The sequence below is a fragment of the Pituophis catenifer genome, unplaced genomic scaffold, assembly GCF_029215685.1.
Source record: "Pituophis catenifer annectens isolate HBS135680 unplaced genomic scaffold, rPitCat1.0.hap2 SCAF_1, whole genome shotgun sequence".
Taxonomy (NCBI): domain Eukaryota; kingdom Metazoa; phylum Chordata; class Lepidosauria; order Squamata; family Colubridae; genus Pituophis; species Pituophis catenifer.
In genome coordinates this window covers 293396111-293418868 of record NW_027256881.1, presented here as the reverse complement: position 1 = coordinate 293418868, position 22758 = coordinate 293396111, and the positions used below count along the sequence as shown (strand labels likewise).

Below are 22758 nucleotides of genomic sequence, written 5' to 3'. Positions count from 1 at the left end.
ACTGTGAACAAAAAGCAGATTGTATACTACAATGATTAAATAAAACTAAAAACTTCATCTATACCACTTTTTTTGACCTTATAATCAAAATGGTATACTGGAGATTGGAATAAAGATGCATTTCTAATTTTCATTTATCAACTTTTAGTCTATCATGTAATTGCTAAAATTTAAAAAAACAAAAGCGTATCTTAAATATGTATAAATAGAGGGGAGACCATATGTTTCAGTAGAGTTGGTCTTCCATAATTCTCAGTTAACATAGTCATTAACTGTAGGAATCCTGGGGTGGGAGGGTTGTAGCTAGAAATATCAGATTTATCTGACAAATTTCTTTTCAAGTAATAAGTACTCTGGCAAAATACAATACGTCATTCACAAAATCCACAAGGACTTAAATATTTCTCAGCTCAAATTTCATTTAAAAATATATTTCAAAAATGAATACATCAAGGCAAAGAATAATACATGATTCACACAAAATATGTAAAGGAAATAAAAATACAGTATTACTGCAGACTGAATATGGAAAGAACTATACATCTCTGATTGTTGTCCAACACATCTGGAAGGCACCTGGATATAAAAGGTTGGTAAAGGATTTCAAGGTTTTAAACTATCTACATAAAAGCTCCATAGTTAGCTCTAAAATGATATCACTGGAGTGCATCCTTTATTCAAAACGTATATGTCACAAGTAACTTCCATACACTTTAAAACTAATAGCCTTCTGTAAATTCCATAAAGTTTGTGAATTATTACTCGGTCTCTTCTCAAATATGAAATATTTGTTTCTTTGGTTGGGAAGATAACATTTGGACTGTAAATCAGATGTTGCCAGCTTTATTTATTCTTCTCGTTATAAAAATTCAACAATGCAAGTCCCACAATGATGTAATTTTAGCTCACATATCTTAACTGTAGATCCACTTTAATATAAAGCTTTTTTTGTCTCTTATATCATTTAAACAATGTAAACTTTTAAAAGATAAATAAAAAGATCCAGCCTCAGCAACAAAATTTTGTTGTAACCCACATTAGTGTTTCATTTGCTTTCACAGGATCAAGCAAGCTATTAAAGGGGGACGGAAGTATGATACAAAGTTTGGACTGCAGGACTGCCCTTATCGCATCATAAATATGTTAAATGTAGTCGCTTCTTGATACTGTAAATGAAGCACAGAGGATTGGCACGGCCTCCTGAAGTCTGTGTTGAACGAAGCCTGAAGAAAGCTCATGCTGTGAATAAGGAATCAAATACATAGACAACAACACCTGGCTGAATGAAGTTGAACTGGATTAATTTTGGACTAAAATATTGCATGAAGCCACATTCTCAATCGAAGATGGTTTTAACTGGGTTTTTCTCTCTTCAGCTTTTATGGAAATAGTTGATGCAAACTAAATCAGAATATCCTGTTTGCTTTGGCATACTATTTTAAAGTAAAAAAAAGCAGAGGTAGTGCACCTATAATTCTTTGCATTTACAATCAGAAATTGAAATCGTGACGTTTCTTTTTTATTATAGTATCCCATTTGATTCTGGAAGAATTCAGAATTTAGTAGAATACATTAGAAGTCATAAAATGAATAAATAATACTGAAATTGCTATTATTTAAATGTATTTATTATTTGTCATTTATTTATTTGTCAGATTTATATGCCGCCCTTCTCCCGTAGGACTCAGGGCGGCTCACAACAATAAAACAACCCGACAATAGATAAAAATTAAATAATATTAAAACCAATTAAAATCCCCAAATCCTCAAATTAAAATCCACAGCAGATCAGGGAAGTTGCTGAAAGAGCCATGTCTTTAGGTCGGCTCGGAAGATGCGGAGGTCGGGGGCCGTCCGGAGCCCGGTGGGCAACCCATTCCAGAGGGTCAGTGTGACCACAGAGAACGCCCTCATCCTGGGGACTGCCAGCCAACACTGTCTGGCCGAGGGGACCCGGAGGAGGGCAGCACTATGTGAGCGCACTGGGCGGTGGGAGGCCTGCAAATACCCCGCAATACCCCGGGCCCATGCCATGAAGGGCTTTATAGGTGAGTACCAGCACCTTGAAGCTGATCCGGAGGACCACCGGCAATCAGTGCAGCTCGCGCAAGAGTGGTGTTATATGGGAGTAGCGGGACACACCCGTAACTACTCGCGCGGCCACGTTCTGGACCAGTTGGAGCCTCCAGGGGCACCCAAGGACAGCCCCATGTAGAGGGCATTGCAGTAATCCAACTGAGAGATAATGAGAGCATGAGTGACAGTACGGAGGGCGTCCCTGTCTAGAAAAGGGCGTAACTGGCACACCAGGCGAACCTGTGCAAATGCCCCCCTTGTCACGGCCATTAGATGGTCCACTAAAAACAGCCATGAATCAAGGAGGACACCAAGATTATGAACCCTTTCCGAGGGAGCAAGACACTCCCCCCATCAACAATGATGGGGGAGCTAAATCATGGGACGCCGGTATCCACAGCCACTCTGTCTTGGAGGAGTTGAGCCTGAGCCTGTTCCTATCCATCCAGACCCGTACCGCCTCCAGGCACTTAGACATCACAGAAAGGGCATCCCTGGATTGGTCCGGGGTGGAGATGTAAAGTTGGGTATCATCAGCGTACTGATGATACCGCAACCCGAAACCACAAATTACCTCACCCAGCAGCTTCATATAGATGTTGAAGAGCAGGGGGAAGAGAACTGACCCCTGTGGTACCCCACAAGTGAGGGGCCTCAGGGAGGATCTCTGACCCTCCGCCCAAACAAACTGTGTACAGCCTGAGAGGTAGGAGGAGAATCACTGTAAAACAGTGCCCCCACCCCCAACCCCCCCCGAGACATCGCAGTAAGATACCATGGTCGATGGTATCAAAAGCCCCTGAGAGGTCAAGTAGCACCAGGATGGAGGAATAACCCCCATCCCGGGCCTGCCAGAGATCATTCACCAGGGCGACCAATGCCGTTTCCGTGCTGTGTTCGCGCCTGAAGCCTGATTGGTATGGGTCTAGATACTCAGTCTCCTCCAGGAATTGCAGAAACTGGTACGCCACCACAGACTCAACAACCTTTGCTATAAAGCGAAGGTTGGAGACAGGACGAAAGTTGTTCAGGGAAGCCGGATCCAGGGCAGGCTTCCTGAGGAGGGGACGAACCACCGCCTCCTTGAGTAAGGCAGGGAAGACCCCATCTCTCAATGAACCATTGATAATCGCCTGGATCCAGTCTCCAGTCACCTTCCTGGTTGCCGCAACAAGCCAGGAGGGACAAGGGTCCAGTAAACATGTGGAGGCCCCCAGTCTACCCACAATCCTGTCCACTTCCTCCATAGAAACAGGATCAAAGCCAACCCAGCTGTTACCTCCAAGATCTTCTCCCACCCCATCGGATCCTGCCCAGTCTGAGTCTAACCCCGTCCGAATCTGAGCGATTTTGTCTTGCAGAAATTGCACAAAATCCTCAGCACTGCCTTGCAAGGGGTCTTCGCTCGCTCCCTGATGGAGAAGGGAGCGGGTCACTCAGAACAAGGCTGCTGGGCGATTTTCTGCAAACGCAATGAGAGCAGCAAAATAGTCACGTTTCACCGCTTCCATCGCCACAAGATAAGACCTAATATGGGTTCTTAACTATGTTCGGTCAGACTCAGAGCGGGAAGACCTCCAACGGCCCTCTAGGTGTCTCTTTCGATGCTTCATTTCCCTGAACTCCATGGAAAACCATGGAGCTGCCCGGGATCCCTGTCGGAGGAGAGGCTGAATGGGAGCAATTCGATCCAGTGCCCTGGTGGCCGCCCGTTCCCAGGCATCCACCAGGGCCTCTGGTGAATCGCAGGATAGGTCAGTGGGAAATGTCCCAAGCTCTGTCAGGAACCTATCAGGGTCCATCAGGCACCCATCAGGCAACCAACGAGTCGGTTCTGCCTCCCAGCGGTGGGAGTTGGCGGAAGGGAAATCTAGCCGAAGGAGGGAATGGTCGGTCCATGAAAGGGGTAGCACAGAAAGGTCACCCTTACCCCGAGCATTTATCCACTGCCCAGAGATGAAAATCAGGTTGAGTGTGTGTCCACCATTGTGAGTTGGGCCCTGTACAACTTGAGTCAGGTCCATAGCCGTCATGGAGGCCATGAACTCCCACACCAACTCTGATGTCTCGCCGGCTGACGGGAGATTAAAATCTCCCACAACCATCAGGTTGGGGAGCTCAACCGTCAGTTCAGCTAAGACTTCGAGTAGTGGGGGCAGGACTGAACACACGCAGCTGGGAGACAGGTACATAAGCAACAGAGCCGACTGTACTCCAGGGTCCCATTTCAACAGAAGGGACTCACACCCGCCAATCTGAGAGACAGTGACCTCCCTAGGTCTAAGACCTTCCCTAATGACAACCACCACCCCGCCACCCCTCCCGCGGAGTCGTGGCTGGTGTAATACTTGGAAACCCGGTGGGCATAGATTGGAGAGAGAAGTATTTAATGCTGTAGAATTACTACAATATTATTTATGTTCCACATTGCTCTACTATAATGTTATGTCATCAGAAAAAAATGTTTCCCATTAAAGTGGTAGATACAATATTTTGGGTCAACTGGGGAAATCTTTTAATTCAGCAGGGCATCAAAACCATACAATTGGAACCATAGGGCAGTCACTCTCTTTTTTTAAAAAAAATCCTCCTATGGACCATATTTACTTTTAAACAAAAATTGGCATGTACTATACTGTTCCACGGTTTGAACTAATTTGGGGGGGAGGGGAGCCATTGATTATGTGTCAGTTGATTCTGGTTTATCCTTTTTATATTTTTAGTCAATTGCTTTGTAATTTGATTAATCATTTTAATTACATTGCAGTTGCTTCATTTATTTAATTGAATGGATCCTTTAAGGCTTATTGTTTCTATTTTTAATGACTTGATACCACTTTGCCTATAGTTCTAATAAATTCTAAATTGTTTTTTTCTTTTCGGTGAAGAAGTTCACAGGAACAACCCAAAACAAAGGGATTTTTTTTTAAAAAAAGGAATACTTTTAATAGACAATTGGTTCTCTTGATGGCTGCAATGGAAAATAGTGAGAGAACTTCACTTTTCTCATGTCATGCCAAGTGACTTGCTGGACTAATTCCTTAGCAGACATAGGAAAGTTGTTTGGTATAAAACATTATCATCTTAATGAGTGTGCAAAGTATAAATTTCCAGATGGAGTGGCATTGAGACTTGGATTTGATATGTCAACAAATAACAGTTTAACACATGACAGTGTTATGTCAGCTTCTTCTCTGCATGAAATATTTCTATAAAGAAACAATTATGATGGCAGGTACATAAGGTTTGTACCTTGGCAGAAAAAGTCTGCAGAGTCATTCTAACATACAGTACTGTTATAAACAGGACAATTTACAAAAGCAAAGCCTTTGCACCACATGCCTTTCTCCATTAACACAGTTTTATGGGTTTGAATATTGAATGTATATGCTTACTTCTTTTCTGTCATATTCTCATCATGTGCTAAATAAATAATAATGAGTTTGAATGACCCATTCAATCATAAGCGTATAGGCTAACCTAAGCTGAAAGTTAGTTGGGTTAGTTGTAATTTGATATGTTGTGCAATGCAATCATAAGTACGCCATTGTTGCTCCTTGCAGAGGTTCAGTAATAGCCCTCCACAAAATTAGATTAAAACACAAACACAGAGAAAGAATTTCCCCACCACAATAATTTTGCATTTGAAAATGTGTTAGTATGCTGTGCATTTACTTGGATAAAAATGATCATATTTTCAGATCACTTCTGCTTAATTCATTAATGTTTACTTGGAACTTCTTGCGTTATAGCCAGAGAATATCCTCTTCATTCAAAATGCAATATTATACTAATATGTAAAACAACAATTATGTTTTATTATGGCTTTTGAGAGGAAAAGGTAATTATTCTATCCCTAGAACAATTATAGTTAAAGTGGATACTAATTAGTAGCTCTGTTTATTCTGAAAGAAAATACAATTTAAAAGGTTCTTTAAAAAAAAGAGAGTAGAAATAGTCATCATGTCTATGGGATGTGATAGCAATAACAATTCCACAAACTGAGATGGTATATCAGTGTAAGCCACTACTGTTTCTCAAACACATTGATACTCCAATTCCAGTGAATAATTTCCATAGAAAACACTGGTTATATTTTCTTTTATTTCATTTTAAACCAATTGAAATGACAATCACTGGCTTACATGTCAAATTGCATAGGCAGAGGATTTGAGAACACTGTACAGTAAATTTTATTGAGAATAGCTTCTATTCCTCTAGAATTGACTATTTGTCAAAGAGTTACATGACAGGTATATGCATATATGTGTATGCATTTTTGTTTATGTGTCTCTCTGTGTGTTCATATGTATTGACTGGAATACACTTTTGAATTCAACAGAGCTTCTGAGTGTAATGAATGCTTTGTTTCAGAAAAATGTATGTTTTTTATATCAAGCATATATTTACATATTTGTGGAAATTTTATGGTATGCATTTAGTATGTGTGCACAAGTGCTTCTATCTCTGTCTATGTAGCTAATTTAGGGTGTTGTGGAAGGACAGTAAATAATTGTTTTATTTGCTAGTATTGTAACTTTTTTGGCCAGGGATGGAAAGAGCTGTCAATGCTTTTTTCTTTCTTTCTTTTTTGCCCCATGTGCCAAAATAATTTGTCTGGAACATACTGAAAAGGGGATTGTTGGGACAGGCTTGGATATACACACACTTCTCTGGAGCTGACATTTTTGGACCCAATGAAAGCAATGAAAGAAACATTTTTAAAAAGTAAAGACTGGCACCAAAAAATCATCTACTTACTCTCTTGAATGTACTTGTACTATTTACTTAACCTACTAGTTTTATCAAACATTTTGGGGCCTCTAGAAAATTTCTTTGAATGTTGAGGTTTTTTTGATGCTTACAATTTAAAGGTATTTAATCTTGGTAAATTTAAGATTTGTGGACTTCAACTCCCAGAATTCCACAGCCAGCCATGATATAGATAGATATAAAGATATAGATATACATTGCTACAATACTCTGAGGCAAATTCTAATGTTGATTTACTGAAATATTTGTAAGATTATAAAAACAGCAAGCATTTTTGTGTCTGTTCTGTTTAGAAAACAGGATCTTGACTCTTAGATCTATCTGGTCATTAACATGACATTACCAGCAATATCTCAATCCAGTTTGGCTTGCATTTTAAACAATATTTGTACATGATTGGTGCCAGAATGTGAAGAAGTGGTATGTATTTGAATATTCATTCTGCTCAGACAAATGCAGTATATTCAAATATATTTGTTCAAATTCATACTTTCTTTTTTCACTATGGATGACTTATTGGTTGTTTTAAAACCACATGCAACCTTTGCCTGTAGGTCACTATACAGGGATTAAATTGAGATTCAGAGGCCACTATCACAGTTCTCCCCCATTTTGTTTCTTGTTAATCTTAATTAGATTATAAACTTGAAGGCACATCCAGTTTCTTTATATCTCTGCACAGCTCCTTGTTTGTTTCAAGCTCTTGAATTTGTAGAAAAAGCTTGTACTTTTTAAAATTGCCTTCCATTTCACAATTGCTCCAGCCATGAAACCAGGAGTGAAATGCTCCCGGTTTGGACTGGATCGCCGAATCCGGTAGCGATAGAGGCAGGTGGTTTGGAGAACTGGTAGCAAAAATCCCGCCCCCCCCCCAATGCCCAGATGAGCCACACAATCATCAGAGGCTTTTTTTAACTTTTCAAAGCATTTTTTCTACAACTTCGGCCAAAAAAATGCTTTTAAAAGTTAAAAAAAAAAAGCCTCTGATGATCGCGCGGCTCGTCAAAGGCATTTTTTTAAAAAAGGGTTTTTTTTCTTTTAAATGCTCTGATGATCCCAGCTGAGTTCCCTGATCGGCAGAGGCTTTCAGGGAACTCAGCTGGGATCGTCAGAGCTTGATTGTCAGAGTTGATCGTCAGATCGTCAGAGCATTTAAAAGAAAAAAACCTTTTTTTCTTTTAAATGCTCTGATGATCCAAGCTGAGTTCCCTGATCAAGGAACTCAGCTTGGATCGTCAGAGCCTTTTGGAAGCATTTTTTTACAACCTCTTAGCTGAAGAGGTTGTAGAAAAAATGGTTTTAAAAGTAAAAAAAAATGGCCACACCCACATTACCCCTCCACCAAGCCACGCCCACAGAACAGTAGTAACAAATTTTAGATTTCACCCCTGCATGAAACTATAACCAGGCCGCAGAAACGTTGGGAAGTTCGTGTGCATGTGTGCATGTGCGAAAGCGTGCACAGCTGCATTTGTGAAAGCGGCACGCACACATGCACAAAACCATCCCCTGTTCCCCTCGCTGCCACCACCATCTCCGCCAGTCCACCAAACTGGAAAGGTTGGGGAACACTGACAGCTTAGAAGTTAGGAGCTGGCATTACCGACAGAAGAAAATTAGTGTATTTCAGAACATGATATAGTTTTCCAAGCAAAGTGACGGAAGCACTTTCCAAATGGCATAGTAATTTTAATCATAACAATGCTTGGATACCAAAAATTTTATGATGGAAGTAAAAAAAAAAAAAGCACCCAAACATTAGCTAAACATAAAGCCCAAAGGCTGCAGCAACTCTGGCACTAACAGAGTTGGCAGCGCTACTCTGCCAGAGTAGCTGGCAGAATAAGATTGATACTGATTCCCAAAGAGACAAATATGCTAGTCTTTTGCAGCAAAGTTAACAAAGAATTTTGTGGCCTCTTAACATCTTAACATACCGTATTTTTTGGACTATAAGACGCAATGGAGTATAACATGCAGCTTAGTTTTTGGAGAAGAAAATAGGGGAAAAAAACCTGCCTACCAGGTATTCATCTGGCTAGCGTCCTTAGTCTGGTCAGCTTCAGCACATTAGTTTGCTGGGTTTTATCCCCTGCTTGGGGATAAAAAACAGCTTCTAAGGCACAGCTGAGAGGAAGCAGCAATGAGAAAAACAGGCAAAGCACGGGGAGACTGCTTCACTTGGCTAGCGCCTAGTCAGGGCTGAAAAAAAGCTTTTAAAGAACAGTTGAGAGTCAGAGCAAAGCATGGAGATCACTTCATTCGCTAGCGCCTCGTTAAAGCACAGTGGAGAGTTGAGGGAGCAGACAAAGCTGGGAAGATCACTCACTAGCGCCTCGTTAGGGCTGAAAAAAAACTTGAAAAAGGCTACATTCTGAGTATAAGACGCACCCAAATTTTCAGCCTCTTTGGGGGGGGGAAGGTGTGTCTTATACTCCGAAAAATACGGTAACCAGCATGATTCCTTGTTACTGATATAAATGATACTATGACACAATATTCCATAATATTATTTAAGAAGTGTATTGAATGTGCATACAGTATTTGTGCAGTTTCTAGATTGCAGCCACTGATCAAGTTTGGACCTCTTTTCCAAAATTGACATTTTCAAACACAAAACTCTAGGGTCTTGCTATACTGCTGAGTGAACCTCCTACAGAGGGAATGGCTCTATAAACTTTAGGAACTCATTTATTATGTTGCTCAATCAGACACTGCATTTATTCACACAGTACTCCTATAAAGCCGAGCTTTCATTAGAGCCATTGGGAGGCCCAAGTCTTTTTCTCTTAACTTGAGAAGGTGAAGCTCAAACAGATAATTAACCATGCAACAATGAGGAGTACTGCTTGCCGAGTAAGCAGTAGTGTGAAAACAGTTACTCCTCACAAAAGAGGGGAAATTAGCTGGCTGGATAAAAGAGGAAGTGTCAGACTGGAAGACTGGAAGACTGAAACACAGAAAGGAGGACTGCCAGCCTAAGCAGATAGCTCTGATGCATCATTAATGCCATTTTTTAATACCTAAACTCCACAGCTGTCCTAATCCAAATGCATTTCAAACACCACCCATTATGAGGAACGAATATACCACACTGAAACGATTGGCCTTAAAATTTCCCATGTTCCTCCTTTTAATCATTGTCAAAAATTGCCAACAGCCAAATGTCACAAGCCCTTAGTGCAGCATCTTTGTTCACCACACCAGGGCAAACAGAACTTCTGAAAGAGAAAAATTCACTATCTTCGTTATAACAAAACATATCGGGGGGGTTTTTCCCTAGTGAAGACTAATCTCTCCAGAAACAGAAAGTTAGGTTTTATTCTGTTGTTTTCATACAGAACAGATTTAATTTATTGTGTGTATTCCTTTTCTAAACTACTTTATCTAGAACGGTGTTCCCTGAAGCAGGCTTTCCCCCCTCTTTTTGGCAGAGGTTCAGGTGCATGCAGTGCCAAAAGAAATAGAATAAACAAACACTGCTTAATGCAGCTGGCTAGGTAATTTACATATTACTGCACACCAAACATGGAGACCTGAATATGGATTAGAGCTCCTGTTATGACACAAATGCTATATAGATAAAGAAAATGAAAATTTACCCCTCAATTTACCATTCTCAAGAGTGACATTTTTGTGTGCAATATATGTAGAAACATGTATGTGCATTTTAAGAATACATTAACATCCACAAAAGAAAATTATTGGGCACAAAAATATATATGAGAAAATTGATACTCTGGGTGTTTCTTCATAGCCTTATACAGGCATTTACCTGCAATACCTGTAGGATTAAACCAGGAGCCATACAGAAGCTTCTCATCAGCCCAGCTATTTTGTAGTTCTTTGTTAATTTTGTGGGAAGATCTAAAAACAAGCCTACATGACTGAGGATATTTATTAAGCACTCTTAAAGCTCTTGAATGTCTGCTCATATTCATTGACTCTGGAAACATGCAGTCTTAAGTTACCTAGAGAATGTCAGAACGAAATTAGTTAATAAAAAAATTAAGTACCACTTATTTATTAATTTATTTTAATTTATTCTTCAGTGTATTGTGAATTAATAAAAGCATTGAGCAAAATACAAAACAAGTAAGACATCTGTCTTGATAGCATTTTGTATCAAGATCAGGCATATTTATTTACTTAATCAAAATTGAGATCAAATATATGGCTCAGGGACTATTACCGTATTTTCCGGCGTATAAGACGACTGGGCGTATAAGACGACCCCCTACTTTTCCTGTTAAAATATAGGGTTTGGGCTATACTCGCCGTATAAGACTACCCCTCTTCCAACGCACACCAAATAAAAATTAAAAAAACATCAACTGGCTCACCCACAATGTAAAAGCAGCTGTGCTAGACCCAAAATGGCCCCTGAAACAAGCAGGAACCTCACACAGCCCCAAAAAGCCCCAAAAAACAACTTTCACGCTTTACACACACACAACACAACACAACACAACTGGCTCATCCACAATGTAAAAGTAGCTGTGCTAGACCCAAAATGGCCCCTGCAACAAGCAGGAACTTCACACAGCCACAAAAAGCCCAAAAACCCAACTTTCACACTTCACACACACAAAATTCCACATACAGCTTTGTGAGATTTTGTGTGTTTGTGTAGTTAGAGTGAAACACTACAGAAACACACTAAATCTCAGAAAGCTACACAAATATTATTTTATTTTATTTTATTTTTATTTTTATATGAAAGCTAAATTTAAAACTTCCTAAACTTTAAATGGCTAGGTCTAAAAAAGAACTAAAAAAAAACCCAATTAACTATTTTTTTTTAAAGATCCCAAAGGGGAAAAAAACTTACGTACCCAATAGAACAGGGGTCTCCAACCTTGGCAACTTTAAGACTTGTAGACTTCAACTCCCACAATTCCTCAGCCAGCTTTGTTTTGCTGGCTGAGGAATTCTGGGAGTTGAAGTCCACAACTCCCTGCCTGCTTGGTTGCAGGCAGGGAGTTGCTTGCTGATGGAATGGATTCAGGCAAGCGAAGCAAGGCAAGCAGCTAAGGCAGTGGTTCTCAACCTTCCTAATGCCGCGACCCTTTAATACAGTTCCTCATGTTGTGGTGACCCCCAACGATAAAGTTATTCCTAAAACCATCAAAAATATGTGTTTTCCGATGGTCTTAGGCCAGGGGTCCCCAACCTTTTGGACCTCAGGGACCACCAACTTCATAATTTTAAATTTCGCAGACCACTAATACGAATCCAGTGCCCCGCTTGCTGAAGCACCTGGACTCCCAGTACGGGATGGGGTCCTTCAGGCACTCTCCATCCTCTCTGTCTCTCTCTCTCTCTGTCTCCCACTCTTTCTCTCTCATTCTCTCTTTCTCTCTCTCTCATTTTCGCTTTCTCTCTCTCTCCCTCTCTTTCTTTCTCTCCCACTCTTTCTCATTCTCTCTTTCTCTCTCCCCCCTCTCTCATTCTCTTTCTCTCTCCCCCTCTCTTTCTCATTCTTTCTTTCCCCCACTCTTTCCCTTTCTCTCCCCTCTTTCTCATTCTTTCTCTCTCTCCCACTCTTTCTCTCTCATTCTCTTTCTCCCCCCTTTCTCTCTTTCTCCCACTCTCTTTCTCTCCCCCCACTCTCTCTCTTTCTCTTTCTCTCTCTCCCCCTCTTTCTCTCTCTCCCCACTCTCTCCCTCTCATTCTGATTCTCTCATTCTGATTCTCTTTCATTTTCTCTCCCTCTCTTCTCATTCTCTCTCTGATTCTTTGGTTCTCTTTGATTCTGTCTCTTTCTCTGTCTCTCATTCTCTCTCTCTCACTCTCTCTCTCTGATTCTCTCTGTCTCTTTCTCTCATTCTCTTTCATTCTGTCTTTCTCTCTCTTTCATTCTTTGTCTCTTTCTCTCTCTGTCTCATTCTGATTCTCTCTTTCTCTCTCATTCTCTCTCTCTCTCATCTCATGGGCCAGCCAGTGTCTTGGGGCTGAGAGGAAGTCAAGCATCTCCCTGAGAGACTGAGGGCCGGAAGAAGTGTGGGAGCGAAGCACTACTTGAACTTGTGCGGCATGAGCATTCCGCCTTGGTATATTTGTGTCAGGAGTGGCGCAAGGCAGCCTTTGTTTCCTGCTGCCTGGCACTCAGAGTGGTAAATAGCGTCTGATCCGGAGAGCTGCTGGATTTTGCTCTCTAATCCGGCTGCCAGATCGGCCCCCTGCAAACTCTCGTCTCTCAAGGAGCGCTCCCTGAAGCGGGGCTGGAAACTTTGGTTGGACTGCTTGAGAGAGGAGAGCTTGCAGGGGGGCGATCTGGTGTCTGCAACGGAGAGCGGCATCCGGCTTTTTCTCTCCGCTGTAAGAGCGCTGTAAGAGCGGCAGCCCTCATCTCCTAATGCTTGGGACTGCAAAATCCAGCTGCTCCCCGGACCAGTCACCATTTACCGCTCCGAGTCCCAAACATTAGGAGATGAGGGCTGCCGCTCTTACAGCACTCTTATAGCGGAGAGAAAAAGCTGGATGCCGCTCTCCATTGCAGACACCAGATCGCCCCCCTGCAAGCTCTCCTCTCTCAAGCAGTCCAACCAAAGTTTCCAGCCCCGCTTCAGGGAGCGCTCCTTGAGAGACGAGAGTTTGCAGGGGGCCGATTTGGCAGCCGGATTAGAGAGCAAAATCCAGCAGCTCTCCGGATCAGACGCTATTTACCACTCTGAGTCCCAGGCAGCAGGAAACAAAGGCTGCCTTGCGCCACTCCTGACACAAATATACCAAGGCGGAATGCTGCTGCCGTACAAATGAAAGTAGTGCTTCACTCCCACAGCTTCCAGCCATCGCAAACACCACTTCTTCCCGCTTCTGCCGCCCCCTCCCCCACCGCCACAACAGCACCATTCATTCCGGATGGCGAGGGCTGCGCTTGTTTTTCTGTATTGCACCACCATCAAAACCCCTGTGAAAGGGTTGTTTGACCCCCCAACCACTGAGCTAAGGTAAGCAAGCCAGGAGAATGCGCTGCGCACTCCCACCCTTTGCCTGCGAGCCCGGACGCTGATCCGGACGGCTGCAGAACGAACTGGGCACTGGCTGTCATGTCTTTTCTGCTGTGCGGGGTTCGGCACCTGGGCTCCCGGGGTTTAAGCCTCTGGGCCAGCCCGTGCTGCTCCATGATGTTCGCTTCGGGCTCCTTGGAATTGCTGCTGGGCGCTTCTTCCCGTTGGGGCGATGGTGGGTGGCTGCGAGCCTGGAAGAGGTGGTGAAATGCAGAGCAATACCTCGTGGGGAAGGAGTCCGCCGTGGCTCCCGCAGTCCACTCACCATCGCCCCAACGGGAAGAAGCGCCCAGCAGCAATTCCAAGGAGCCCGAAGCGAACATCCTGGAGCAGCACGGGCCGGCCCAAAGGCTTAAACCCCAGGAGCCCAGGTGCCGAACCCTGCACAGCAGAAAAGACATGACAGCTGGTGCCCAGTTCTTTCTGCAGCCGTCCGGATCGGCGCCAAGCCAGGAAAGTGCGCTGCGCACTCCCACCCTTCGCCTGCGAGCCCGGGCGCTGATCCGGATGGCTGCAGAAGGAACTGGGCACCGGCTGTCATGTCTTTTCTGCTGTGCCGGGTTCGGCACCTGGGCTCCCGGGGTTTAAGCCTTTGGGCCGGCCCGTGCTGCTCCAGGATGTTCGCTTCGGGCTCCTTGGAATTGCTGCTGGGCGCTTCTTCCCGTTGGGGCGATGGTGGGTGGCTGCGAGCCTGGAAGAGGTGGTGAAATGCAGAGCAATACCTCGTGGGGAAGGAGTCCGCGGTGGCTCCCGCAGTCCACTCACCATCGCCCCAACGGGAAGAAGCGCCCAGCAGCAATTCCAAGGAGCCCGAAGCGAACATCCTGGAGCAGCACGGGCCGGCCCAAAGGCTTAAACCCCAGGAGCCCAGGTGCCGAACCCTGCACAGCAGAAAAGACATGACAGCCGGTGCCCAGTTCTTTCTGCAGCCGTCCGGATCAGCGCCAAGCCAGGAAAGTGCGCTGCGCACTCCCACCCTTCGCCTGCGAGCCCGGGCGCCGATCCGCTTGGACTGCGGGAGCCACGGCGGTGCTGGCCGGGCTGGGTCTGGTGCGGTGGGCGGAGATGAAGGAGCAGCCTCGGCGGTAGCAGCAGCAGCAATTACAACGGGAAAAGCTGTGGGGAAAGGAGGACGAGGAAGATCTGGCAAGGCGGTGCGAGCACTTCATGGCTCCTCCGGTGAGCGGATTGCGAGAGCTGCGCGACTGGGGCGGAGACATGCGAAGTCGCATGGGGCTTCTCATAATGGAGACGCAGAGCCAGGTGTGCAAGGCGCTGGCCCAGGTCGACCGCGGCGCCGCTTTCACCGTGGACTGCTGGGAAAGGAAGGAAGGTGATCCGAATTCCGGGGTAGAGTGGGGACGCGTTCCTTTCTCGTGGGCCCCGCACTGCCTGGCACCTCTTGTAGGTTGGAACTAATTCGGAGTACAGCTTCCCCTCAATGTTGCCGGCGCTCCCAAAGTGTCATCGGTCAGCGCCAGCAACTCAGATTCGGGTACCCGGCGTATAAGACGACCCCCGACTTTTGAGATGATTTTCCTGGGTTAAAAAGTTGTCTTATATGCCGGAAAATACGGTATATGGCCTGTATAATCCAGTACATAGCTGCAAATCAATTTAATTAATTCAGTGAGAAAAACCTTTTAGTAAATGTTCTCTAGAAGTTCAAGACAGCTTAGCGAATGTCTGTGTGAATGTAAGGTAGGTTATATTGAGAGACATTGACTGATCCCAAAAAAATCCAGTATTTCTGTAAAGTTTGATGACTTTGATGATCTAAAAAGAACAGCTACAGAATAAACCATATGTGATAAATCTGCAATTAAAGACATTATGAATCTAAGCCGAATAAATGTGTGTTTAAAGAAGATGGATACTTCAGAATGCCATGATGTACATCTGATCCAGCAGGGATGTTTTTCTGTTCATAATGCACCTAACACCAGGACAAGAAAATACACACACATATGCAGTCCTCCAACTATGAGACTCATTAGAGGATTGCATATGTGTGTGTACATTCTCCGGAGGAGCAAATACTACTGATGGAGATGATCGCTTACCAGGCAAGGAGAAAAGGGATTGAATTCCAAAGTCCTTATACTATATAGTTTGACCCTCAGACAACTATGAAAATGAGCAGTCTACAGTAACAGCAGAGGATATTCTGCTCTCTCCTGCAATAACATTAGAGTTCCTAACAATTCAGATTATGTGATTCTTCTAAAATATTTTTTACTCCAGTCTGTGCAATTAGTAGTCAGGTTAAACCCTTCACACTACTGGAATGTAATAAGTGGAGATTATTTGTAGAGCACACTCACTGCGTGTTTTTTGTTCTAAGTTTTACATGAGTTCACAAAAACTTTTTCAAAAGTTCTATACTTTTTCTTTCTCTATTAGTACCTTCTGTTCAAAATAATTACCTAATTTGCCATTAAGTCATTTAATTAGGGATTGTCCATACTAAGTGACAATTTATACAAATAACAAAACAATGGCTCTTCCATTTGTCTCATCGGTAGATTTCCACCCCACTCTCCCCAAAAAAGTATGTAATGACCATCAGACCACTTATTTGTTTTGCTTTTTCTTAAGGGAAAAGGAAAGAACAGGGACACCATTAGGACCAACTTTACCAAGGCGTGTTTTCTTTTCCCAAAAAGCACAAAGGGAGAAGTGGATGAGGATATCGGCTTAGCGGCAATGCATCATTTTAACACATTTTGTTTTCCAGGTTTGCTTTTCATTCATTATAAAGAATCTGGGATTTTTTCCCAACCTCTCTTAAATGGCACTTTCAGCAGCCTCTTTGACTCCTAAGAATAAGCAACCAAGAGAAAAGGCTTCTGGAAAGAAAATGCTTGGTAGTTTTTTTTTTTTTTTTAAATAAGCTGTCTCACTACTGCAGATTTTTCCAAGTTCTTACAACTCTAATTAAAATGTGGTAATTGGTTATGTTACCTCAATTACCATGATGCATGGACACTGATGCAGAGCGACACCAATTGAATCCCTTGGGTGTTATACCCTAAGGCCATCCCATTTATTGTGGCCTTATTATTTTCAATTATGTGGCTGGATGTACAGCATACTTTCAAAGCCAACGCACATGGGAATTGTGCTGGACACACAGAACAGTGTACTTACAGAAATGTTCGGCGGTAGATAAAAATTTGCATGATGGAATGGAAGTGCTTCTCAAAACCACATGAATAATACGAGTCAGGAATATTATAAAGAATCAGTAACAGGCTATCAGACTATTCCAAATTGATAATGCTGCTTCAGAATTTCTGTGTCTCTGTTGGGAATTAGTAACTTGTAGATTGCAACAGAAAAAAAAAACCAAGCAGGTTTTATCTGATATAAATTTGAAGTCTAGGTCAGTGAAATCAAAGAATAGGAAAGGACAAAAATCCTTTCAAAAGTCCACTAGAGTTGCTGTCAAATAAGTTTAAATAAATAAGAAGAATAACATGCTTACTTTGTAGGGTTTTTCCCCCTTCTTAATTCTTTCTCAGATTTATGTTGGGAGTGAGTGGTTAAATAAATAAAATGTGTTTTTATATTTTAAAATATATTTAAGGCACAAACTTATGCAAACTCAGTCAGAAGTGGACTGGATTTATCTATTGCATTATGCCTTGTTTGTTTAACCATGGTTTATGAAACAAACAACAATTGCTGGCTTCACAAAACATTAAGCCACAGATCATCCATGCATTCATTCACACAATAGCAGGATGCACTAAACATGTTAAATGAAAATCAATCATTTTGGATTAGTAAAATATGTGTACCCAGCCCACATAGTTTGCTGCCTGGAAAGTAGGGACAGGAATATGATACAGTGTATAAAGGATACCTCTAGAAAGAATGGAGTTAGAGCAAGATCTGGTCAGTGAATGGGTAGCTTAAACGCAAGAGTGAATTCCTCAAACTGTCTATTTTTTTTTTCTTGAATAGGAGACAAAAGAAGCATCAAAGCAACCCCTGGTTAAGCCTTCTATGTTTTCATTTTCCTCAGGAAATGAAAAAAAAGAGATAGCATATAAGGGTCTAATGAATAAACTGGCCTTCGGAAAAAAAGATGAGGAAGAAGGCAAGAAAAATAAGTGTGAGGGCTTCTTGTTCAATTGACATTTTCTTTTCAAAGTTGAGTATAAAAATACAAAATTGTTCATATTTACAAGTGTTTATTAAGAACAGTTTAAACATTACCAAGTTTCAGCTGGGAAAACATTAGCTTTCAGTTCCTTCAGTTAAAGGAGTATTAAAATGTCAGTTACTACAATTGATGTAGTATTAAAAAGTTTTCATCAGAATATAAAATACTGTATGGAACAGCTATAAAATACAGACAAGTAGACAGACACACATATGCAAACACAGTATTAAAACAGAATAGTTTATTCTAAGAAAAAGATTCCCTGAATTACTTCATAGCTAGTTTACTATCCAAAATTTAGAGCATTCTATTCAAAATCCTATTTTTCGTAGATGCTGAATGCAACTCCCAGAATGGTCAGGATGGCTTAGAATTCAGGGAGTTTTAATTCAGCACAATGGAATGGCTTCCTCAGAGGAAGAAAAGGTTAGAAATCCTTATGAATCACACATACAAGTAACATATTTCAGAACCATTAGAGAAAGAAAGAGAGTTTGCAGCCAAAGGGAAGAATAGTGGATTAGCAATTAGGCAACTGGATGGATTGAATTAATTTAGTGTTGTTTATTCATTTTACCTTCTTTGGGAATGTTAAAATGGGCCTGGTAATCGATGCTGTTCTTAGAGCCAGAGTGGAATAAACTAAAGGGATTTTGTTATTGTTGTTATTGTTCATACACATGTTTTGAATATTGAGAAATTGGCATGCACCAGTGGTGGGTTGCCCCCAGTTCGCAAGAACTGATAGTAAAACTGGTGGGAGGCTCCGCCCACCACCCCGGATGTCATCATAGGTGATCTGCGCATGCATCCCGTTGCGAACCAGTAGTAAAGGTAAGTAGAACCCACCCCTGGCATGCACCATTACAAAAATTTATTTATTATTTATTTATTAGTCGCATTTCTATGCCACCCAACTCCCTAATGACAATCATGATGTGTGTGTGTGTGTCCATGCGCACGTGTCTGTGTGTGAGTGTATTGTCTTTAAAACAGTTGCACATTCAAAAGAGGGGAAAAGAAGGATCATGCACTATGCAAATTTGGGAAAGTTAAACTAAAGTATGAAGTCCTTCTTTCTAGAAAACATGAAAGCACTGGTTGTGTTAAGCAAATTCAGGATTCACAGGGAAAAGAAAATAACAATTGCTTAACATGTCTTTTGATCACCGGGTGCTTTTCATCCAAAAAAGGGAATTTTGGACAGCCAGCTAATAGTCCCAACCTGTAGTTCCTTTACTTAATCTTTCCTCCTTTGGGAGCAGGGGAGGAGGAGAAGAAGAAAGATATAATAACTGAAATTAAACAGAGAAATTAAACACTTGATTAAATCTTTGAGCAGTAATAATAGAATGCCAGTAGATATCATTAGGAAAAAAATGGACAAAGGAAAATGTTAGAACAGCACTTTAAAGAAAAGATGGAAATAGCTCCTGACCTTCCATATTGCATGATGTAATGATCCAAGTAATCTTTTTCCATATCAGTGACTCTTAATAATATCAAGTAAGATGCCATCAGAGATGCAAACACATCCGCTTTGTTTTATATATTACAGTATATTTTGGACAACCTCAATTAAAACACACATACACACACAGTTTCCCAGGGAAACTATTCATTTGCCAAGACTGGCACAACATCAAGCTCAAGGAAATAGACAAGGCAGAGAAAGCAATTTTGGGATCAACCCAAGAAATGACTACACAGGAACTGAATGAAAGGAAATGCTGTAAAATGCCAGCTTGGAATTGGGAGACAGCGAATGCAGCAGAAGCTAACAAAATTCAATTCCAACCAGAACATTTGGATTCTAAGAACTCTTTCATCACTGGAAAAATACTTACATACGAAGGCCCACGTTTTTATATGGTGCATATGTTTGCAGCTACAAGTCTCCGCAAAACAAAAATATCGTCTGCGCTCCCAATCAAACCTAGAAAGAATTTTTAATAGCTGCCATATCTTGGCAGGAAACAAGTTGTGTTCCCTACTAGGTAAAAGATAATTCAGTCCAACAAACAAGGCCAGGTTTTCCCAGGCAAAGTGGGAACAAAGCAGTGTGGAGCTTGTGAAGTTCTGTCCAGTCCTGAGACAAAAAAAAACATAATGCTTGTACACTCATTCTACCTCACCTCCCCATCGATTCCTATCCAAATAAAGTCACAAGACTACTTCTCTCCTGCTGCAGAAGCAGCATTCACCTTTAATTAACACATATACACTTATTTAGAGGTACTGCAGTACCTCCAAGCAGTTGCCTGCCTGGAAAAGAGAAAACTGGTTCCCATCAGCAGCACTCTTGTGTGTTTAGCAGCCCACCAGGTTTTCCCATGGCTGCTCCTTGCCTCTGCTTGAGGCAGAAGAGACCAGGACCTTCTAGAAGGTGAAATTGAAATGGAAGCACAATGCAAAAGAACAGTTCACTGCCGGTTGCAGGTATTTTAAGTGAAACAAAACAAACAACAACCAATCACCCTCTCTGCTCCCGGCTATATGTTGTATATTCACCAGCTGTACTGTACTGTATGAGAACATAGGGAGTGAGACAGAAACGGTTTGCTGCAGGGTTAGCTGGAGTTGCCATACTACCAGTGTGCTGTTCGTGCAAAATCAAACGACTGTTGGGGGCAAAGGTGAGTTCTGCAAAGACAGAAACCATACTGTATACTTCTTCAGAAAGCACTTCTTCCACAGTGCATAATTAACCTGTGGAATTCACTGCCACCAGTGAATTAGCTTTAAATTTTAAAGCTAATTTTAAAAGATTTAAATAGCAATTGAATATAGTTATGGTCTATCAATGGCTCAAACACATCTGGCTTCCAAATTAATGGCAGAAGAACAAAGATGGTTGAGGCTAGAAAAGTATTTCATTGCCTACTCTGAGAAACAAAATGGTGGACAAAGATGGATCCAGCAGAGCTATTCTTAAATTTACTCTTTATTTTACCAATATTTTGAGTTGCTTTAGGAATACTGGTGAAAAACCTGGAAATTATTAAACCAAACAGACCCTGTCAATCAATGGCCAAAATCCAAGAAAATGAAGAGCAATATTATGGTAATATTTGCCAAGGATGATATGACTGTTCTGTAGTACAGTGGGTTGGAACAGATTAGATGTAATTCTAATACAGGTAACACTTGATTTATGACAACAATAAATTGGGTCTGTAATTTCAGTCGTAAATTGTTGTGGTCATAATACGAAGCATCACATGACAAGATTTGAAGGTACAACTGGTTTTTTTTTTTGTTACAACAGTCATTAAGCAAACATCTGGTTGTAAACCAAATGCAATTTCCTCAAGGATGTTTTTGCTGGAAATTGGGGGCAAATGCTGGAAATCGGCAAAAAAGTCACAAATCATGATCATCTGACTGTGGGATGCTGCAAATGGCAGTAAAAGTGAGCTGATTGCCAAGTGCCCAAAATGTGATCATATGACTGTGGGGGTGCATGCAGTTTTGTAACTCTGAAAAGAGGTTATAAGTAACTGTAGGGATGGTTCATAGTAACTTCGACCCATTGTTAAACGATCAGTCATAAGTCAAGAACTATTTCTATAATAATTCAAGCTCAAACACAACATTTATGGCCTCACATTTTCCTTGCTCTGTGATTTTATTAGTGATGAACTTGGCGATAGTGCTACAGAGGAAGAAAAAACATGAAGTATTTAGATATGAACTAGCGGTCACTGGCAGGTAAATGACACATACAGGTACCTAAAACTGCAACACTTTGTTCCAGTTCCGTAGACTTGCAAAATATCATAATGTCCCTGCCCCATTCCTTATCACAACACTAATTGAAAATTATCCTTAAAAAGGCAATCCCAGATGCTAAAAGAAGTCTACAAAAAAAAAAAAAAAAAAAAAAGTTCGGACTGAATCTTAAGAAGGACTGATGTTATTTATCTACCATTAGTTTTTGTTCTCCAGAAATCATTTCATTCAGTAGAGACATTACACAATGTAAAATACAGAATTGTATTCTTTAAAATAATTTCTGCCCAATCCATAAATCAGTTGATTCCATCCATGTGGAAATTAAGATGTGAATTATAAGGGGAAAAAAATTCTAAAAGCAAATTATTTGGCTCCTATTGTACCTGGCTATAGCATAATTTTAAAAAAAAAAGTGTGAGACAATGGAACAGTAAGTCGAATGGGAAGGGATGGGAAAGGAAGGGAAGGGAAGGGAAGGGAAGGGAAGGGAAGGGAAGGGAAGGGAAGGGAAGGGAAGGGAAGGGAAGTGGGGGTAAGTCAGACAGGTATCACTTACTGGATGCTTTGCCAACTTCTTCTGCAATCTAGTTTGCCATTGGACTGCTTGCATGATGATAGCTTCCCACCTTCTTTCAAGATTTACAATGATCAACTGCATCGACTGATGGTCCGCATTCAGATTACAGGTATCCTGATCATCAAGGAGGTGTTGGCACAAACGTAACACTGAGCCTACCCCTCGACGCCTCTGCTTGATTTCACAGCACAGAGACTGTGGACAGAAGAAGGGTCAATGTCAATATACTGTTATTGATTTTAATGGATTTTATGGTCATCTTTTATGTTTTGCACTTTGTTTTGGTTGTTGTTAAGCACCCTGAGCTCCTGTAGGTGGAGTATAAAGCAAATGTATTTCTTACATGTATGACCACTATAACAGGTAGTCCTCGATTTACAACAGTTCATTTAGTGACCGTTCAAAGTTACAAC

General features: G+C 41.7%; 1 protein-coding gene across 1 annotated transcript in view; it reads right to left on the bottom strand.

The window, feature by feature from the left end:
- AKAP6 (A-kinase anchoring protein 6) overlaps positions 1-22758 on the bottom strand; it is a 233008-nt gene that overhangs the window by 12169 nt on the left and 198081 nt on the right. Inside the window, exon 11 of the mRNA XM_070935849.1 lies at positions 22325-22540. Coding sequence (XP_070791950.1) covers positions 22325-22540 — 216 coding nt within the window. The remainder of the gene's footprint in view (positions 1-22324; positions 22541-22758) is intronic.